Genomic DNA, 18,391 nt, shown 5'->3' with positions numbered 1-18,391 from the left:
ATAAAAGCAATGATAACACCTGCAGGTGCCCGTATAATGAAGTTGCCTGTATGTAGCAGGAAGTACCCTATGCCCAGGCAATCATGTGAGAGACACATTATTAGCAGGCAGGTTCTTTCACATGGTGGGCTTTTCTGTTCTCCTTTTTTGAGGCCAATAGATTTAATACTACTCACATCAGAATCTGTCTCTGACCATGCCTCTACCTCCTAGATTTGTAAGGATATCCAGCTAATAGAATAAATTAACAAGTATTTCAGTATTAGTGAAATGACAGTGTTTATACTTCAGTTACCTGAAATAAACAAGGGTAAAATTAAGTTGCTACAACATAGTGAGTCATCAAAGAAAAAAACATGCAAGATAAAAGACAGAATTACAGAAAAATTGTTGAAGCATTATCTTCAGAGCAAATCAAAGTCTGAATTTACTGACCAACAACTCAGCAGCAACAGAACTTATAAAAAACCTGAGTTTTGGTGGATCTGTGTTTTGTAGGTCAGCTTATCATACAGAGTATGTCATGCCAGGACGTAAAGGGAAAAAATTATATTTTAAGCTTTACCTCAGTGAAAGTATGTATTTGCTTCTGTGCAACTCCCTCCAAACTATAGAGTTTTCCTGTCCTTGTTCAAATTTGCTTGATATTGGCTATCTCACTAAAATTACTTGAGGAGATGGACAAACTGGCAACACAATTACAGAAAGCACTTTGCCCTACAAAACCAAACTCCAATTTGTGTGTAATTTTCATAGGCACATTTTACCACACCACTTTCAGCTCTTGGTATTCCCAGTGTATCTTACCAGGTACTCATGCACTTGTAGGACCAAAACCCACCTAAAACAGCCTCTCACCTTTCCCTTTTGGAGACAAAAACAAAACTAAACCTGATCTGATTTTTCAATTTGCTTCTTTTGCTTGCACACATGTAATTCAACTGAAGTTAGAGCTTTATCAATGTAAAATTGAAGCTAGGCTCCTGTAAATGATGGGAGAGTTTATCTTAAACTAACTTAAAATATGGAATAAAACTCTCTCAAAGAAACTACTGTGTTTTAATATCCTACATTATGAACCCATGTAATTTCAAATGGACAAAACAATGAAGTGTGTTTCCACAAAAACAGATTAGATGAGGTTGTATACTAAACAGCGGTCTCAACAAACAAGACTGCATTGTAGAAATGTGGCTTTGAAATACATTTCAAAGACAAATAAAAGGGTTTTTAAAACCAGGACCTTGTTTCAACATTTTGTTTCAAACATTAAAAAATTCAGTAAGACTCACAGATCACAAGTTCATCAACCAAATCCTAATGCACTTAATTAGTTAACAAAGGCGGAGCAGCTTTTCAGCATAAAACTTGATCTTCATTTACAAGTAGCTAGCTTACTCTGTTCTGGAACAGGCTTAAAAGAATATAATTGTATTTCTTTCTTTAAAAATCCACCTTGAATTGACTAAGGTTAATTTTCAGATATGGAAGTGTAAATACTATCTCCAGTAGTTTAAAGTACTTTCAGTCAAGACACTGTTACAGAATCACAGAATCACAGAATGGTGTGGGTTGGAAAGGACCTTAAGATCATCCAGTTCCAACCACCTGCCATGGGCAGGGATGCCTCACATTAGACCCAGAAACTAGGCTGTATGTAACTGTAACTTAATTATTTGAGTTAACTCTGCAATATGGCATATAGAAAATTTAACCCTTACGGAAAATGTTAGCAAAAACTCCAAACACTGTCCTAATCTTTTGCCTCATCAAAGGCAAAAGGAAATCTGCATTTAATTTATTTTGAATAAATTAAATGTCTGAACCATGTTTGAACCTCAACAGGGTCTTCTCATTTATATCAAGAAAAATCTTGATACTAAACAAATATTTATCAAATGCCATATGACCCACAAAAACAAACGTACAGTCTTATTTTAACATATCCCCCAAACCTACACAACATTCAGCATATTTCTAGAAGCTTTAGAAGAGTCATGGTTTTTTTGTCCTGCAACTAAGTACTACACACATTTTTGCACAAGTTATGTGCATATGCACATATACACAAATGTAGTTAAAAATAACTCAGTATTAAACATTAGCTGCACTCAATCCAGCACATATACAACCAATACTGAACTGTAAAAACATACTATTCCCTACTACATACATAGTAATACAAAATGAGAAGGGGGAAGAACTAATAGCAGACAGTCACATATAGAATCTAGAGCAGTTACATACTATAGGACTACTTCTTCATATCCATCCTTTAGGATTGCACTTAGAGATAAACCACAAACTTCTTTAGCAAATTAAACCAAGAACAGGAAAACCTAATGAGATTAAAATGCTCTGAAGAATTTTATCTACACAGCTAGAGATCAATGGTAGACTATTTTTTTAAATTATTTCTTATATATCATTCAATTCTATTAGCTGTATAGAACATTGCAAGTTGCATCAATTAAACAATAAAACCTTCATAACTTATTAACAATCAGGATATAATTAATCAGTATTTTACATCAGTGTGTCCTGTACTTAACAGAGAAATAAACAAGTACATACTCTGCTCCAAAATCTCTTCTTTTTTCGCTTGCTTCAGCAAAGAACTTTTATCACTGTCCTTGGTTTCTGAAAAATGGATTTAGGATATGATGTTAAACTCTGTGTGTGGATGGAATTTAGTATCTTCTGACTGGGAAAGAAAAGTCCTTCTGAAATGAACATTTGATATTTTTATCTATCTACAGTAGTTGTACCAAACAATGCAGCAGTGAAACAACTGGAATGAAAAATTGAGATTTATATTTTGCTACACAGACACACCAGTCAGATTACTTCTGGGTAATACTACTGCTAGAAATTAAATGCCTGCTGGTGTTCAATATAAACATTTGATTCCTTCCATAACAAAGCAGGGGATGCAGAAAACTATGGAAATGTTATGATTCAATTTTTGTAGGAAACAGAAGATAAAGCAGATACTAACAAAGTGTTAATATAAAGTACTGATATTTAGCATAGAAAAGAGGTCAATCTTTTGGGTACACGGCTCACATAACTATAAAAATATGTTGGAAATTGAAAGATGACAATAGAAAGAAACATACAAATGACTATGACAAATACTTCCAACAAAAACAAGAGCAGAATCCCGTGATGGTATATAATCAACGACTTGAATTTTATTCAGAATTGCATCATATAAATGAAAATTTAGTATATCAAAGCAACATAGACAAACGCATCTGTGAGCAAAAATGACTTGAATAAAATGGATTTTTTTTTTAAGTTTTATGAGTTCTTTTTCACCTTCATGGTGTCCATGTGTCATCTTGAGCATATCAGACATGATTTGAATAGGGACATTTGCCTCCTGTGGTATATTTCTGAACAACTCAGGGTTTGCATTCTGTGTGCAGGTCATATATGAAACTGCATGCTTGGCTTCCATATAGTACATAATGTAAAAATTACACATCTCATCATTGGCTGTTCCCCTACATAACACAGAAAAGATGTGGCAGTTAGGAAAAAAGGAGCTGGATAGAGCTGCTATTCAATTAATCTAACTTGCTTAACAGAGTATTAAACAAAATGTGGCAATGTCATACTTAGTCGAAGTCCCACACTAAAACATTTAATAGCTTCATTGCAGCGAATATCGAAAACTTCTTTCAGCTTACACTAGACAATACACGAACTCCCCAAGTATCTCAGAAATTCTTAACAATTTGGGTTTGATTCTACAGAAAATTGCATCAACTATTTGATCTGCTCTTCTTTCCATTTCCCTAGTATTATCCTCATAGTACCCAGTGCGTCATCTACTATATACACGTTCTGGTGAAATATGACAGAACTGCACCATCCATCATGCCAGCATTCATACAATCCCCTCTCAATCTGGGGCAAACATAATTTAAAATCATTGCAAATAACATCTATGTTTCATTTCAGCAGATATCTTTTATGACAGTTTTCCCTCCCACATTCAAATGCATCCATTTATTGCCCAATCATACTGTTTCTAATGCGGCAGAACTTAATTTCATTACGTATTAGGACACCATAAATATCTCTTAAAGAGAAGACAGCACTGCAATCTTGAGAAGAACTTGATCACAAGCTTTGTAAGGAAGACATGAGTGCAAGAGGAATGATTAAACACTGGAAAAATTCCGTTCTTTGATAAATGTCCATGCACTTGGAACAGGAGAGGCTCTTCTCTACTGCTACATAATACTGTCTTCAATAGACAAAAAAGCTGGCATGAGAAAAATTTTCTTCTGAAAAATATTACTTTCTGACACAGACAACACAGGGCCTCTCTGCAACTGTGATCTGTTCCTGCTTTTTTCCTCTGCCTTATGGTTGATGTATGTTATTTATAGCTACAATTCTGACAATGGAATAAGCTGGAGCTGTAAAGAAAGGTTTGCAAAATAAAGGCTTTTACATTCACATTTTTTAATTAGCTTTCACAATTAACCACTGAGTCTGCATTCATAAAAAGTTACGGGGGTGGCTTATTAGCTGTTTGCAAAAGACGTCAGTGCTGACTTTTCCAGCAGCATCCTGCAGCATTCATTTACTCACCATAGCAACATTAATGACACCAGCCAGAGGGGAGATATGGGGAACATGGGAAAATAGAGTATTTCAGAGGGGAACTGGTATTTTTCCATGCATTGAAAATTTAGCATCCCTTGGAGACCAGAAAAATCAGACTCTGACTGGGCAAGCTCCGGTTAGAAAGCACTAACTTCACTGTTGGCCTCCCAGTATCTGTTACTATAATTGCTTCCTCTTTAAAACTCTAGTAGAAAAGGAGATGTGGAACCCACATGAACTCTGGTTCACCTGACAAGTTACTGTGTCTAAAAAATACAAAGTTTGTCCTTTTAAGTATTTACAGTTAAAAAAAAAAGAAAAAAACAAACTCCATCAACAACAGTTTTAGTAAATTCACAGAAAACTCAGAATCCTTCTATTAGATATCTGAACTCCTGAGAAACTCTGTTTCATGAACAAATTTAATCTCTCTACTGAAATGCAATATTGGGGTGCTCAGTGCATTAAATGTCTAATCCCTTGGGGTTCTGCAGCACATACTTCCAGAACAGAGAGATTGTTCTGCAGAGTATCTTCATTCTTCATATATGCAGCAAACTCTACTGCAAAGAACTGAAGCCACTTAAGACAATATTTTTTTAATATTGCATCTATTTTTATAGTTACATTCGTCAACTTCATCTTACAGAACTCTGCCTGTCATCTTCAACTGACAAACACAGTTCAGGTTTTCCTATTGATCATTATTAGTCATTTATGGCTTTCTTTGTTTTGATAAAAGCATGTATATTTTTATATTGAAATAATGGTAACCCATATATTAGTTCACATTTTTTAAGTCAGATTTTATGATGGCTCAAAATTTATCAGAATTTTATAAATTTCCATTAATTTTCTTCTGAAATAATGAAGAGAAATTGTGATGCTTTATTGTTTTGCCTTAAACAGTCAGTAACTTCAGCCTACTAAAATTTTTTTAGACTTGATGACTCCTTTAAGTGTACGTCAGCCCAACATCTGAGTAAGGTACTTGGTAGCATGGCTTCTGAACACTCCACCAAAGTGAGGGCAATGAATGTTATGTAGAGTTAAATATCTAGCAGACTAGATAGCAAAACAGAACATTCTGGCAGAATTTAACAATTGGAATTATTCTGAAAGGAGACATGAAACAAGTATATTTCTAAACATAACCAATGACATGGAGCAAACAGAGAAAATTTACCCTATGTGCGTCTCTGTAGTTCTGCCTTCACCACTGAAAACACATCTAGCTGCTAGGGTATCATCATAGCTAACTTCCACAGGACGTTCTACTGGATAGAATGCCTGAAAGAGAGGGTGAGTCACCCTAATCAGTAAAAGCATCTCATATTATTTACATCAACACCCACACACAAGAATAACTGCTACACATCTGAAAGGTAACTTCAGGATGGTTGTGCATTGTAATGTAACCATGATAATGCTCAGCAATATTCACTTTCTACTGGCACAACATGTACCACTGGAAACACCATGAGGTATATCTATGCGTACATGACTGTCAATTCATCTTCCTGGTTTTAAATAAAGATAAACAAAATTTATAGTTAGAATTAAAAAAAACAACCAACCTGTGGTAGTTGTGGACTCTGTCTACCAATCAATGTCCATTGACCATTTCTCACTCTGTATCCACTCACTACTTTACCTATAACATACCAATATGTATGTGAACAAGCGACATCTAAAAAAAATATGCTGTAGTGTCAGCATTTTTCTGTTAAGCATTTGGTATTCCCATGTTGCAATAAAACTCTTACCTAATCTGTGTGTATGAACTCTGTAGGCAAAAAGGTGCATTGGAAACCTTTTGTAATGGCAGGCAATGTCTGCATCAACAGCTGTTAAAATATGATAGCAATAAACAAAGAAAAAAAACACATTAATTATTAGAGAAAAGGTACACTAAGGTACTTCAGTCACTTGAAAAAGACCTTCTGTGATGATGTACATAAAAAATGGGACTAAAACTTAGTAGTATTTTTTCCAGCATATGCTGCTGCTATCTAACAAAGTAACACGCTTACAGACTATGTAACACTTAAAAGAGGAACACGTAAAATAAACATAGCTATAGTAAACAGTCTACTCTAGAGAAAATGAAAATAAACTGGTATCATTCTAAAATTATACAATTTATAATTAAGTCTTGATTGTAAGATCTTATAGTTCTAGGCCCAGTTCTAAAGATTTAGGGTTAGATGCAGACTTTGGCAGAGAAGGGCTATACTTGGCACTATACTAGTGTTAGGAGCCTACAGAGAATACTTCCGCTGGTGCCTCTCTGAGACTGGCTGGCTGAGATAAATGCAACCAGAGAGACTGGCTGCATTCTTCCTTTTATAAAAAACTTCATGATCTTCTGCAAAACTGCAAGTTTGATTGAGCAGGCACAGAATCTTATTTCCCTTTCCCTCCCCCCTTCAACTGAAAAAGTAAGTATCTGCAATGATCAAATATCTTTTAGGAGGGATAAGGAGGGTGGTTTCTTTTGATGTTTTCATACTGAAGAGCAAATTCTGTTAAGCTTCAAATCAAATTGAAAAAGATTTCAAGTGGCTGAAGTCACTTAACAGTTGAAGTCAACTGGGCATTTGACCACCTCATCCTATTTAGGCAGCTAACTGCAAATGGGAAAAATAGTGTTCTCACATATCTTATTAAGAATGCCAGTTTAGCATAGGCAAATACAGAGTCAGTGCTCAAACTCCTTAAAACAAAACATTCCGTGCTAGCTTCAAGAAATGCTATTGGGACTATACAAGCTGAGCCTCAGGTAAAATCCACTGAGTAGGATTTGTTTGGGAACATTGTTGTACAGTGTTTTTTCAGCATTTTGACCTTTTAACCACGTAGGAACATATGAATAAATTCTTTAAGGAACAGTTCCTTACTGGTAGAAATTAATTTATTAAAACTGAACTCTTGGTAAACCACTAATAGCATGATTGGCAAATACTTACGAGTAACAGTCCAAAAAATTGTACGGTGTTTTCTTTTTGGTTGTTTTTTCGGGTTTTTTTTTTTTTTTTTTTGTGAGATGGAGTGAATAAGAAAATGAATAGTGCTCTTTTTTGTAAAATATTAAGACAAAAATAAAATACTCATAAGATTTCTAGAAATGTATTGCACAGATCGTTATTGTTCTGTACACTGTCTTCTACAACACTGATCACTTTTGCTGATGTAGTTATCAGAAAATATGATATAATTTTAGAATTATAACTATTTTTGTCATCATTTGTTTAATTTGTCCATCTACAATTCAGTGAGTCTCTGCTACATTTTCTTAGGCAATAAGCAGTAAAAATAAACCAGATGCTAAAATTACATAATCGCTTTGTAGAATTACAACTCACCTTTCTCGCCTGGCGGTATTACAGTGTTCACAGACATCATAAGATACATTCCGGCAATCAAAGGCTGCCTGCAATTCAAAACTCAAGCTGTGCTAATCAAGTCCTTTTCAAAACATGACTGCAAGTGACACAATATGCAGTAGTATTTACCACCACTAATTTCTAAATAAACTATGTCTGAAACTGGTCTACTGAGAAAGCAGCTGAAACACAGCACTTCCCTTTCCTTACTGTTTTTCATACAAGCTACAAATCTTTAAGCATCTACAAAACATGTGAAAAACAACATGACCACCTACACAATTCATGTCCCAGATTTCTAAATATGAAGTTCTTAAACTGGATTAACTCAGTACTGATAGCCCTATTTCATCAAGTTTCTTAGCAGAAACAAAAATTTTTGCCAACAAATGACACATAGATTCAAAATTCTTAATATTGTGATGTCTGTATTATTTTTATTTTACATGTTTTCAAAGGAATCTAAAGGAGGCCTTTCCATGTCTTCTGTTCCAATGAAAAAAAATTGTAACATTTAAGTATTTTCAGAAATACTTACTTCTGATGTGTCAGATGTAAAGTTACACCAGAGCAGTCCTTGTGTTTGTCTGTACAAGTCACAAAAAGGTTTAATCATTTACAACTGAACCCATACAAAATTATTACATACTAGTAACATTATTCTGCCGTATAAAGAATACCAGAAGACAAAATAAGTTTTAATCTTATTGTTTGCAGTAGAACTTTCACACTATGAAAACATGACCCAAACTTGCAGAAATCTGAACGCAATGCTGCATTTGCAGCAAAAACCTAATAAAGAAAGAAACTAGTGGATGAAAAACCGTTTTTTTGGCATTAGATACTGTAGATCTTTATGAAATAGCATCTGTGAGACGAAACAGCATCATTTTTACAACAGCAGAAAAAGCTGGTTTGCTTCAAACAAATCTATTTTGAGAAAAGCTAGAAAAATTAAAAATTTGTGGAAAAGTAATGGTTTCAGCCATTAATAACAAACCAGCCAGAAATACTTGCAATAAAATCACCAGGTGATTTTGAGATACCAATACAGAGAGCAGCTCTGTTCAACACTGGACATCCCAGAAGGACAGTAAAACAAGTTAATTGATTTGTTAATGTACTGTACCAGCATTATTTAATGTGTTTGACATTTTAATTTAAATATACTAAAGACTTGAAAGTTACTCTGTTTTAGTTGGTGATCTGGAAGTTCAAACTTAATTTTTTTTCCAAGAAGTTCCCTTTCTTACGTTTATACCAAAACAGCTCTAGTTAGAAGACAGATGTAACGCCAAAGCAGGTAAACAGAAATTGCCAAAAAAATACCCTCTAACAATATATGCTTCAGGTAAGAAAGAGAACACAGTAGCCATGGGTCTGCTGACAAGTGATAACTTGGGAGAGATCTTCTTCCATCAGCAGCTAGGTTCAGAACTGAAAACAACATTGCATTTGAACAGAAGAAAGGGTAGTAACTAGAGTGGGACAAAACAGAGCCTTTCCAGGTTAAAAAATACCAGTTTAGTTTTTCAAACATTAGGTATTTTAGTCACACCACATTTCATTATTAAAGGATAATACTAAGTTTGGGTTTTACCACCATTAACACTAGAATTTAATTCCAATATGTTCACTAAGTAGAAACCTACTGTTTTTACAAAATGTATAAATTAGTGCATATGTTAGGCAAGTGAAAAAATTGCTACCCCAGTTTCACTAGGTTCTCACAGTGATCATCATGGCATCTGAGAATTCTTAAGTTTCTCCAGCTCTGTGAGTCCCAACAAACACTTCTGTATTTAAAAATTTGAATCAATAAATCACAGTTGTACTTTTACAAATAACGACGAGAAGGAAAGTCTTCACTATATACGTGAAAGAAAAATTACAACAGTCACTCTTTGACTCTACACTAGTGGGTGGACTACTAAGTACTGCAGATGCACTGAATGTTTGGAAAGCATGCCTCATGAGAATTCTTGAAACCAAGAGTCATGAATCAGAAGAAAAGTAGCTGAAAATTCATTTGGTGATCCAGAAACAGAAGCATATCCATTCAACATAGATGGGATTTCTGATGGGTCTTTGCAAGCTATATGTTATATTGCCCAAAACTCAAGAGAGTTTGGTACCTATATTCTGCATAAAGGATTGAATATGGGTATGGCACAGTAATAACAAATTCACTTGTAATTATACTAGAAGAATTTTAAGACTATGCATAGGTATAAAAATGCAAAACCAGTCAGTCAGCCACTGTGCTGCTGTACCATCCACATTTTCTGTTTTTAAAAAAAAAACAAAACAATATATTGTAGAAGATATTTTTATTACAATAGCATACAATCCTGTGTATAATTTTTATGCAAACACCCATGTTTGTACAGAAAAATAGTAGCCACTGAAAAATTAAAATAAAATTAAAGCTAAAAATTCTCCAATTTAAAGTCCAATCATTAAAACAGATATAAAAAATAGCCTTAAAATGTCTTTGGTTTTGTTTTTTTTTAAAGTTACTTGTTAAAAAATGAAAAATAAAAAATAGCAAAAAAACCCACATTCATCACATGGTAAGTAAGTAGGGAGGTGGCAGAGACGTAAAGAAAAAGGTTGAGGGAGAGAGAGAAGTGACAAGACCAAATAAAAGACTAAGCTATAGTAGATAAGGGAAAAACTCAAAGTCAAGATATGGTCAGCACTGGCTAAAGACAGGAAGAAAAACTGAAGTTATGCCATGCCAGAATAAGCACTAGTTTTCAATTACAGATAACAAATGTTGCTTCCAAAAGGCCAAGTCATGAATTGAAAAGCACCCCAAGGACTAAGTTATGAGGACAAAAGTAGGGAAATGATTGGAAAACATTCAAGAGAAAGAAATTCAATTCTTTGTCCATGGTTTTAGAAAAATGTTCAAGATACGTATATACTGTTCATCCTCCTCTACTCTTCACTGTAGGAAGCTTCATTACAATCTCAATACAGGTCTTTGTGAAGTCTCTTTTGCTCCACAATCCTTGTTTGAAACCAATTTTTTGACTAAATTTTTGGCTATTCATATAACACAGGTGATGCAGAATTCAGCTTTATCAGTTTAATGCCGTTAGAGAGTTTGCACTACATAAATTTTAATGGAAGTTGGGAAATGCTTGCTTCCTCAGAACATTTTATTTTATTACCTAATGTCATTTAAAATTTTAAAATTTAAAATGCAATCAATAGTTTTGTTTCTCTCAGTTTTGCAATTTGCAGTTGAGAATATCATCACCCTATCTTTTAAACACTGTTGAAAAACTATCCCAAAACAACAAACCCAAACCTAACATATGCCAAATATTAGTTGTGTTTGAAAAATATAACCCTTACTGTGTCATTGAGTCTTTCTTTTAAAACAGCACTGTGAGAGGAAGGAAATTACTCCAATATATTTCAGTTTGCCAGTTTTAAAGTGTTTTCACACTATTTAAATTTTCAGACTACTGAAAAAAATTTCATTATTTAAATCTAAATTGAGTAATTTCAAAATGAACTGAAGACAGTGGGAAATTTATCATTGCAACTATACAAGGCAATCATATTAATCATATTATTATATGAGCCTTGGGTGACATTGTTTAGTATGAGGTGTCCTTGCTCGTGGCAGGGGGGGTTGGAACTAGATGATCTTAAGGTCTTTCCAACCCTGACTATTCTATGATTCTATGATATTATCAGGAGAAACAAATCAACTTCTGATCTCCAGTGCTGTGTCCAGAGTAAACTAATAGACATACATTGGTGTAGGCTTCTAAGAAATTCTTGCACCATATTATAATTTCGTCTACGGTTATATATAGCCATGAGTGAGCTAAACTTTTTTCTAACAGTTACAGAAATATGACTGAAATGCTGTTTCCTTGCTTCTACTCTACAGCTGACCTCCTTGAAAGACTGAAAGCTGCTGAACCATCCATCCAAGAATGCTGATTGCAGTGAGGCCATGCTTTTTCCCCATGCAAACTCTTTCAAAACTTTACTGTGTGACTGAAGCAAAAATATCCTTAATGCACAAACCAAGCAGAAGGTGACCCACCTGGCTGAGGAGGGAAATACAGCAGACATTGTCTATCTGGACTTTAGTAAAACATCTGACACTCTCCCACAGAATCCTCCTGGAGAAACTGGCTGCTCATAGCCTGGAAAAGTGTATTCTTCAAAGAAATGGCTGGATGGCAAAGTGCAAAGAGTGGTGGTAAATGGTGTCACATGTGGTTGGCAACTCAGGGCTCGGTACCAGGGCCTGGAGGTGCTGACTGATGTTGCTGAGCATAAGCCAGCTTGTGTCCAGGCAGCCAAGAAGGCCAATGGCATCCAACCTAGTTTAGTATGTGATTCCATGAAAATCTTAAAGATTCCTTTCAAGTCTGGCAGTCCAGCTGACTGGAATTATTTTGATTTCTTTGTTTCAGGTATTCAGCAAATACGCACTGCTCTGAGACAAGTTACTAGTTACTACTTGCCAGCTGGCAAAGACTGGGAAAAGCGTCTTTATATACCTCAGGAACAGGTTCTGTGAAAGCCAATTGTCAAGGCAGTTTCCAACCCAGATGAAACTACAAGGTATGCTTATGACTGTGTTTTGTGTGGTGTGCAAATATAACACAATCATATTAAATATTCCCTGATTTTATTTACCTCTGTAATCCAAAATCAATACTGTATGTTAAACGCTTAAATTAGTTAAAAAGAATGACCTGTGCTGCTCCTCCTAAATCCTGTTTTCTAGGAGAAATATATGAAATACTAGAAATAGTTTGTCAAATGGAACATTCATAACTGAGGAGAAGCCAAATTATCCTAAAAATAAATGCTCTTTCTGTAGGCTGATTTCGATAAAACTTCCAATCCAAGTGTAACAGGCTTCCTGCCAGTCTGTCTATCTCTTTAGTCACATGTATGATAATCTGACATGGAAGCTGAGACTTCTAGGGCTTCCTAGATACTTAAAATTCTGTGTGGTTTTTTACTTAGAAAAAGAAATACTTCTCAAAAGCTTTTTTTTTTTTTTGCCTTTTTTTTTTCACTCTGGGTACATGTAATATAAATTACAGGGCACGATGTTCAAACCCTTTATTCATTTTTTTCATTGCTCTATTTCTAATACTTAATAGAAATAATACAGTACTTATACGTGGCTACTAGAATACTTAAAAGCTTTCACTGTAGCAGAATGGTCCTTTTCTTTTCTTATGAAGTTCCAAACCCCTTGTTATTTCAAAGTCAGCCCTTTGATTTGTACCAGAATATCCATATATGGTGTCAGAATTGGCTTTGTTTCATTAAAATTAGAAGCAGACTCAAAGATGGAGCACAACCTCTGAGCAAGGCAATTCCAAAGCTAATGCCCACTGGGAATTAATTTTACACCAGTTATATTTAAAAAGACAAAGACATGTAGCACAAAATTTAACTTGAAGTCTTGGTAAAAAAAGAGACCAATTCATTATGCTGCTTTCAGTATTTGATACATAAAAGAAGACTAGCTGAGTCAGGTTTTTTTCATGAGAGTCAAGGTGCTTGCTTCTGCTAATCTGCTCACTCATCCAGAATCTCAGCAAAATTGTTTTAAAAAGTCTAGTAACATGAAAATGAAACTCTACCTTTATTCTATGAAAAACAAAATGCAAGCACAGACTCCCTGGTGCCATTTTCACAGCTTTCCAAATAGAAAAGAGGTGAACAAATGTTGATCCTGATGTGGTATAATTTTTTCTAGCAAATACCTCGTACAGGTCACAGATGACTGACTTCCTGAAAGGAAATCACAACGTCTCATAGACATGAATATTCAGGAGTATGCAGAATTAATTTTACTCAAGGCACCAATGTTAAGCCTTCTGGTTATCAAAGAGAAGCACATGGCATCCAGTACTCAAAATAAGGTAATTATTTTTCATTTTAAAAATAATATATCGGATTATCAAGTAAAAGGCCCTGAAATAAAACAGAAGGCATCCTGCCATACTCTTTAACCTTTGAAAGAGTACATGAAATTAGTATCTCCTATATTACAGTCCACACTTCTTAAACTTTCAGAATTTTTCAGGTTTATATCTGTAACACTGATTATTCTAAGCCCTGCACAGATATTCTAGGCAAAAAATAAGAAAAGTGTTGCTGTAAAACTAAGTTTTGACTACCAAGTTAATTTATTAATAAAACTTTCCAAATACATCCTCAACTAATATGCAACAGAGGGTACTCATCTCATTTGTTTCTGTTTTGTTAGTTTTTTTACTTAAGAGCAAAAATGACAGTGAGAACTCTCACTGTCCCCAAGCAATAATGAAGAGCAGCCTTTCAACTATCAAGCTCTCTATAGAGGTTTTTAGCTTCAATTATTTGTGATTTTAGCAGGCAAACAATATCACTGTAATGATCCATCTGAATTGTCCCATGAAAATAAATTCTGTCAACTTCAGTTGCACACATTTGCATTTGTGCTCCACTTAAACAGTGCTGGCACCCTCAGTTTATTCCTTCATTCTCCTTCTCTTCCTCCTTCTCATCACCATAAACGCCTTCATGCTACATTTTATCTTTAAATCATGGTAAGAAACCATACCTTCAACTTCAGACAGTGCTGCTGAAAAATCTTGAGTATTGCTGAAACCTTGCCAGTGGTATCATGGTAGAAAGGCTGCATGGCACCCAGAAGATACCAGCAACAGGCTAATTTCTTTGTCCAAACCAATTACAACATGTTGATCATTTACCATGGTACCACAGAAGAGTTAGGAGGCCGTAAGCATAGCTCAAACTATTGCTGTAATACATATTGCTCCTTTATATTTTTGCTATTACCCAGCTTACTTTTCCTCCCTTCTTTCAAGTCCAACATATTATCACTTAGCCCATGAGGATCTTCACATTCTTGTTTAAATCCTACACAGTAATGCACCACAACCAGGTCTGAAGAGAATGATGACCTACAGGTTTTTTTGTTCTTGAAGGCCAGACAAGCCTTAACCCAGAACCACCACACAGGATGTGATTCACAGAGTGGAAATAACAATTCATGCATCTCAAAGATGTCAAAACAAGACAATTCAGGTTTAAAGAACAAAGCACAACATGAAAGATAAATAAATAAGTAAATAAATAAATAAATGCAATTAAACTTGTCCCCCAAAGTCACAGATAATCAATACCTCAATATGTATTAATGAAATCCAAATTTCAGTAAACCAATATTATAATGTATGGGCCAGATGAGCAGACAATGAGGTAGACTGAAAACTGGCCGAATGGTTAGGCCCAGAGAGTGGTGATCAGTGGTGCAATGTCTAATTGGAAGATGGTAACTAGCAGTGTACCCCAGGGGTCAATACTGTGCCCACTCCTGTTGAACATCTTCATTAATGACATGGATGACAGGACAGAGTTTACCCTCAGCAAGTCTGCACAGGACACCAAACTGAGAAGATGTGCTGATACCCCAGAGGATTGTGCTGTCATCCAGAGGGACCTGGACAGGCTGGAGAAATGGCCCCAGAGGAACCTCATGCAGTTCAACAAGGGGAAGTGCAAAGTCTTGCATCAGGGGAGGAACAACCGCAGGCACCAGAACATGCTGGGTGCAGCCCAGCTGGAAAGCAGCTTGGCAGAAATGGATCTGGGGGTCCTGGTGGACACCAAGCTGAAGATGAGCCAGTGATGTGCCCTTGCTGCAAAAAACCCTAAGAGTGTCCTCAGCCAAACCACTGCCAGCAGGTCAGGGGAGGTGATGTCTCTCTGAGGTGGTGAGGCCACACCTGGAGTGCTGGATCCAGGCCTGGACTCCCCAGTACGAGAGAGACATGAATGTATTGGGGAGTCCAAGGAAGGGCCATCAAGATGATGAGGGGACTGAAGCATCTCTTGTAAGAGGAGACAGCTGGAAATGTTCAGCCTGGAGAAGAGATGGACTTGTGCAAGGAAGAATCTTACCCGTGTACAAACAAATCCTGCAGGGAGGGTGTAAAGAAGACATAGCCAGGCTCTTTTTAGTGGTGTCCAGTGACAGGACCAGAGGAAATGAGCACAAACTGAGATACAGGAGGCTCCTTCTTGTTTTTCACTTTGAGGATGACTGAGGATGGGCATAGGCACTTCTGGAGATATCCAAAAGCTAACTGCAACTGTCTGTTGGTTGCCCTTCTTGAGCGGGTGGAAGATGGATGAGACAACTTCAAGATGTCCCTTCAACCTTAGCCATTCTGCGGTTGTGTGAAACACTCACTGACAACATAAGCATAATACCATGCTTAAAATGAGTGGTTATTTCTTTTTTAAGATGAAAAGACACCATCTGCTAGTTACAACTTTTTCCAAACATAGACAGTGTGACTGGTCCCTGCATGTCATCTTTCTCACCAGCTACTCAAGTAAGGTGACAGGTTAAGGGTGTTCACAGTTACCAGTTTCAACTTTCTTAAAGAAAACTGAATTCAAAAAACTGAATTATACAGGGAAAAACAAGCTTCTCCCCACACTTCAAATTATTGCTTCTTCCTTAAGTCATTTGCTTTATATTTTTTTAAGGAAAAAAACCTGTTCCATTTTTAAATATTTACAGAGATAGAGCAAGTTTATAAAGAAGTCAAGTTAATAGGTAAACTTTATTACAAGTGTGCTTACTGATCTTTACCTTTGTGAGTGACACTCACAAGAAAGTTCTTTTCTACAGGTAATGTAAACATTTTCAATGCTTTAACTGATATAAGTTACAGAACAAATTTCCAAAATACATACCTCTAAATGCACTAATATCTCCATAGTGCACCTGGAGCACAAAAAATCTACCACCTGTTTCTCCTCCAACTCTGAATCCAACACCTAAGAGAAGGAAAATGCATTGTTTTCAGAAGCAATAAAGCGTAAGATGGTTCACCACTGCTGACCATATCTAAAAACATAAATCGCTGTAATGGCTTTGAGTGAAGGGGTAAAAAATTTCACTGAGACAACAGTGAAGAAAACATTGTCCTGAAAACTGGGAGAACGACCACCACAAGACATGTTCCCAAATAGACTAAGAAGCTAAGACTGTAACTTGGGTATTAATGAGCAGATATCTGCTTTAAGCAAAGGATTCTCTCAATCTAAGAATGTGAATACAGATTTGAGGTATATATATGTATATAAACACACTATACATTTGGTTTGGTTTTTTTTTAATTAAATTATCAAGTTCTGCTATCTTTGTAGGATTTGGTAGAACTCTCATTTCTCATGCAACCTGTGAATGGCAAAAACTGATTAACGCTGACTTACTAATAACATACTGAGAATGAAAACATATAAAGATCTGCAGTAAAGTATTCTTTTACATTAATTATGTAAATTAGTATTGTATGCAGAAAAAATCTGGAGGAAATTATGAAGCTATGTTACTTGTTGACAGAAGTAAGCACAGGAACAGAAGAAAACAGAATTAAGAATTAACTTGAAATAACAAAATCGTGAAATATCACCAACAGAATTTCTAAGAACTGATTCTACAGTGAACGCTCTTCAAAAGAAGCAGAGAAAGAAATTTCTTCTTATTTGGTTACTGGATCCAACTGCCCACAGCAAAACCTACTTATAAATCAGACCGCAGACTCTGCATATAAATGTAGAATCATTACCAACCCTCTCCACAAACTTCATATTTGTGGACAGTTTAGAGACAAGAAAATTACTACTAGTTGGTGTTTAATAGCAAAACTTTCATAGAATCCTCCAAGCAAAATTATTTTTTTACTTGACATTCTGATCACCAAATCAAATAACACTTGTGCTGGTAAGTGTATGAACTGATTACTAAAAATAAACCTCTTCATGAGGTTCACTGCTCCCAGTTATGAAGAGGCAATAAAAAAGATCAAATAAAAAATTTGTATAATTCAGTCTTTTCAGACCAAGGCTGCATAGATGATAGGTATTTCTAGGATTCTTAGCATTTATTAGAAAGAACAACCTCTATTTTCTAGACATACCACTACAAGTAGCTTAAAAAAATTCTGATAGAATTCAGCAAAACCATCTATCATACAACAAAATGGGTAAGTAAACATGTTGCTCAAGCACATCAAAGCATGAAGAAATGAAAAGCACATAAAGATGTCAAGCATACTTAAGACACAGAAAAAAAATCAATATTTAGATTGAACTTGTTTGAGCTTTCCCAAAACACACAAAAATATTTTAATGCAGTTTGTGTGCTACTGAAACATAAATAGTATCCTTCCAATAACATACAGTAGGAAATGCAAGACTAATGCTATATAAAAATAAAGCATTATATTATGACCACTATTTCTACCTTAGCCTTTCTTCCCCCCTTTCTTCCCCCCTACTGAAACCCATATTATAGCAAA

At 35.4% G+C, this 18,391-nt stretch overlaps 1 protein-coding gene across 6 annotated transcripts in view; it reads right to left on the bottom strand.

Moving 5' to 3' along the window:
• PAM (peptidylglycine alpha-amidating monooxygenase) overlaps positions 1-18,391 on the bottom strand; it is a 66,059-nt gene that overhangs the window by 34,241 nt on the left and 13,427 nt on the right. For all 6 annotated transcript variants that reach the window (XM_061479030.1, XM_061479033.1, XM_061479031.1 and 3 more), the window contains exons 6-13: positions 16,782-16,865; positions 8,548-8,596; positions 7,989-8,056; positions 6,390-6,470; positions 6,201-6,277; positions 5,810-5,913; positions 3,322-3,509; positions 2,575-2,640 (exon numbers count right to left, since the gene is read on the bottom strand). In XM_061479030.1, coding sequence (XP_061335014.1) covers positions 2,575-2,640; positions 3,322-3,509; positions 5,810-5,913; positions 6,201-6,277; positions 6,390-6,470; positions 7,989-8,056; positions 8,548-8,596; positions 16,782-16,865 — 717 coding nt within the window. The remainder of the gene's footprint in view (positions 1-2,574; positions 2,641-3,321; positions 3,510-5,809; positions 5,914-6,200; positions 6,278-6,389; positions 6,471-7,988; positions 8,057-8,547; positions 8,597-16,781; positions 16,866-18,391) is intronic.

The sequence above is a fragment of the Pezoporus flaviventris genome, unplaced genomic scaffold (genome assembly GCF_033815535.1).
Source record: "Pezoporus flaviventris isolate CSIRO_AGI_PZ_B2104156 unplaced genomic scaffold, CSIRO_AGI_Pfla_v1 ptg000140l, whole genome shotgun sequence".
Classification (NCBI taxonomy): domain Eukaryota; kingdom Metazoa; phylum Chordata; class Aves; order Psittaciformes; family Psittacidae; genus Pezoporus; species Pezoporus flaviventris.
The sequence above is the reverse complement of the archived record's forward strand: the minus strand, read 5'-3'. Positions and strand labels throughout refer to the sequence as shown.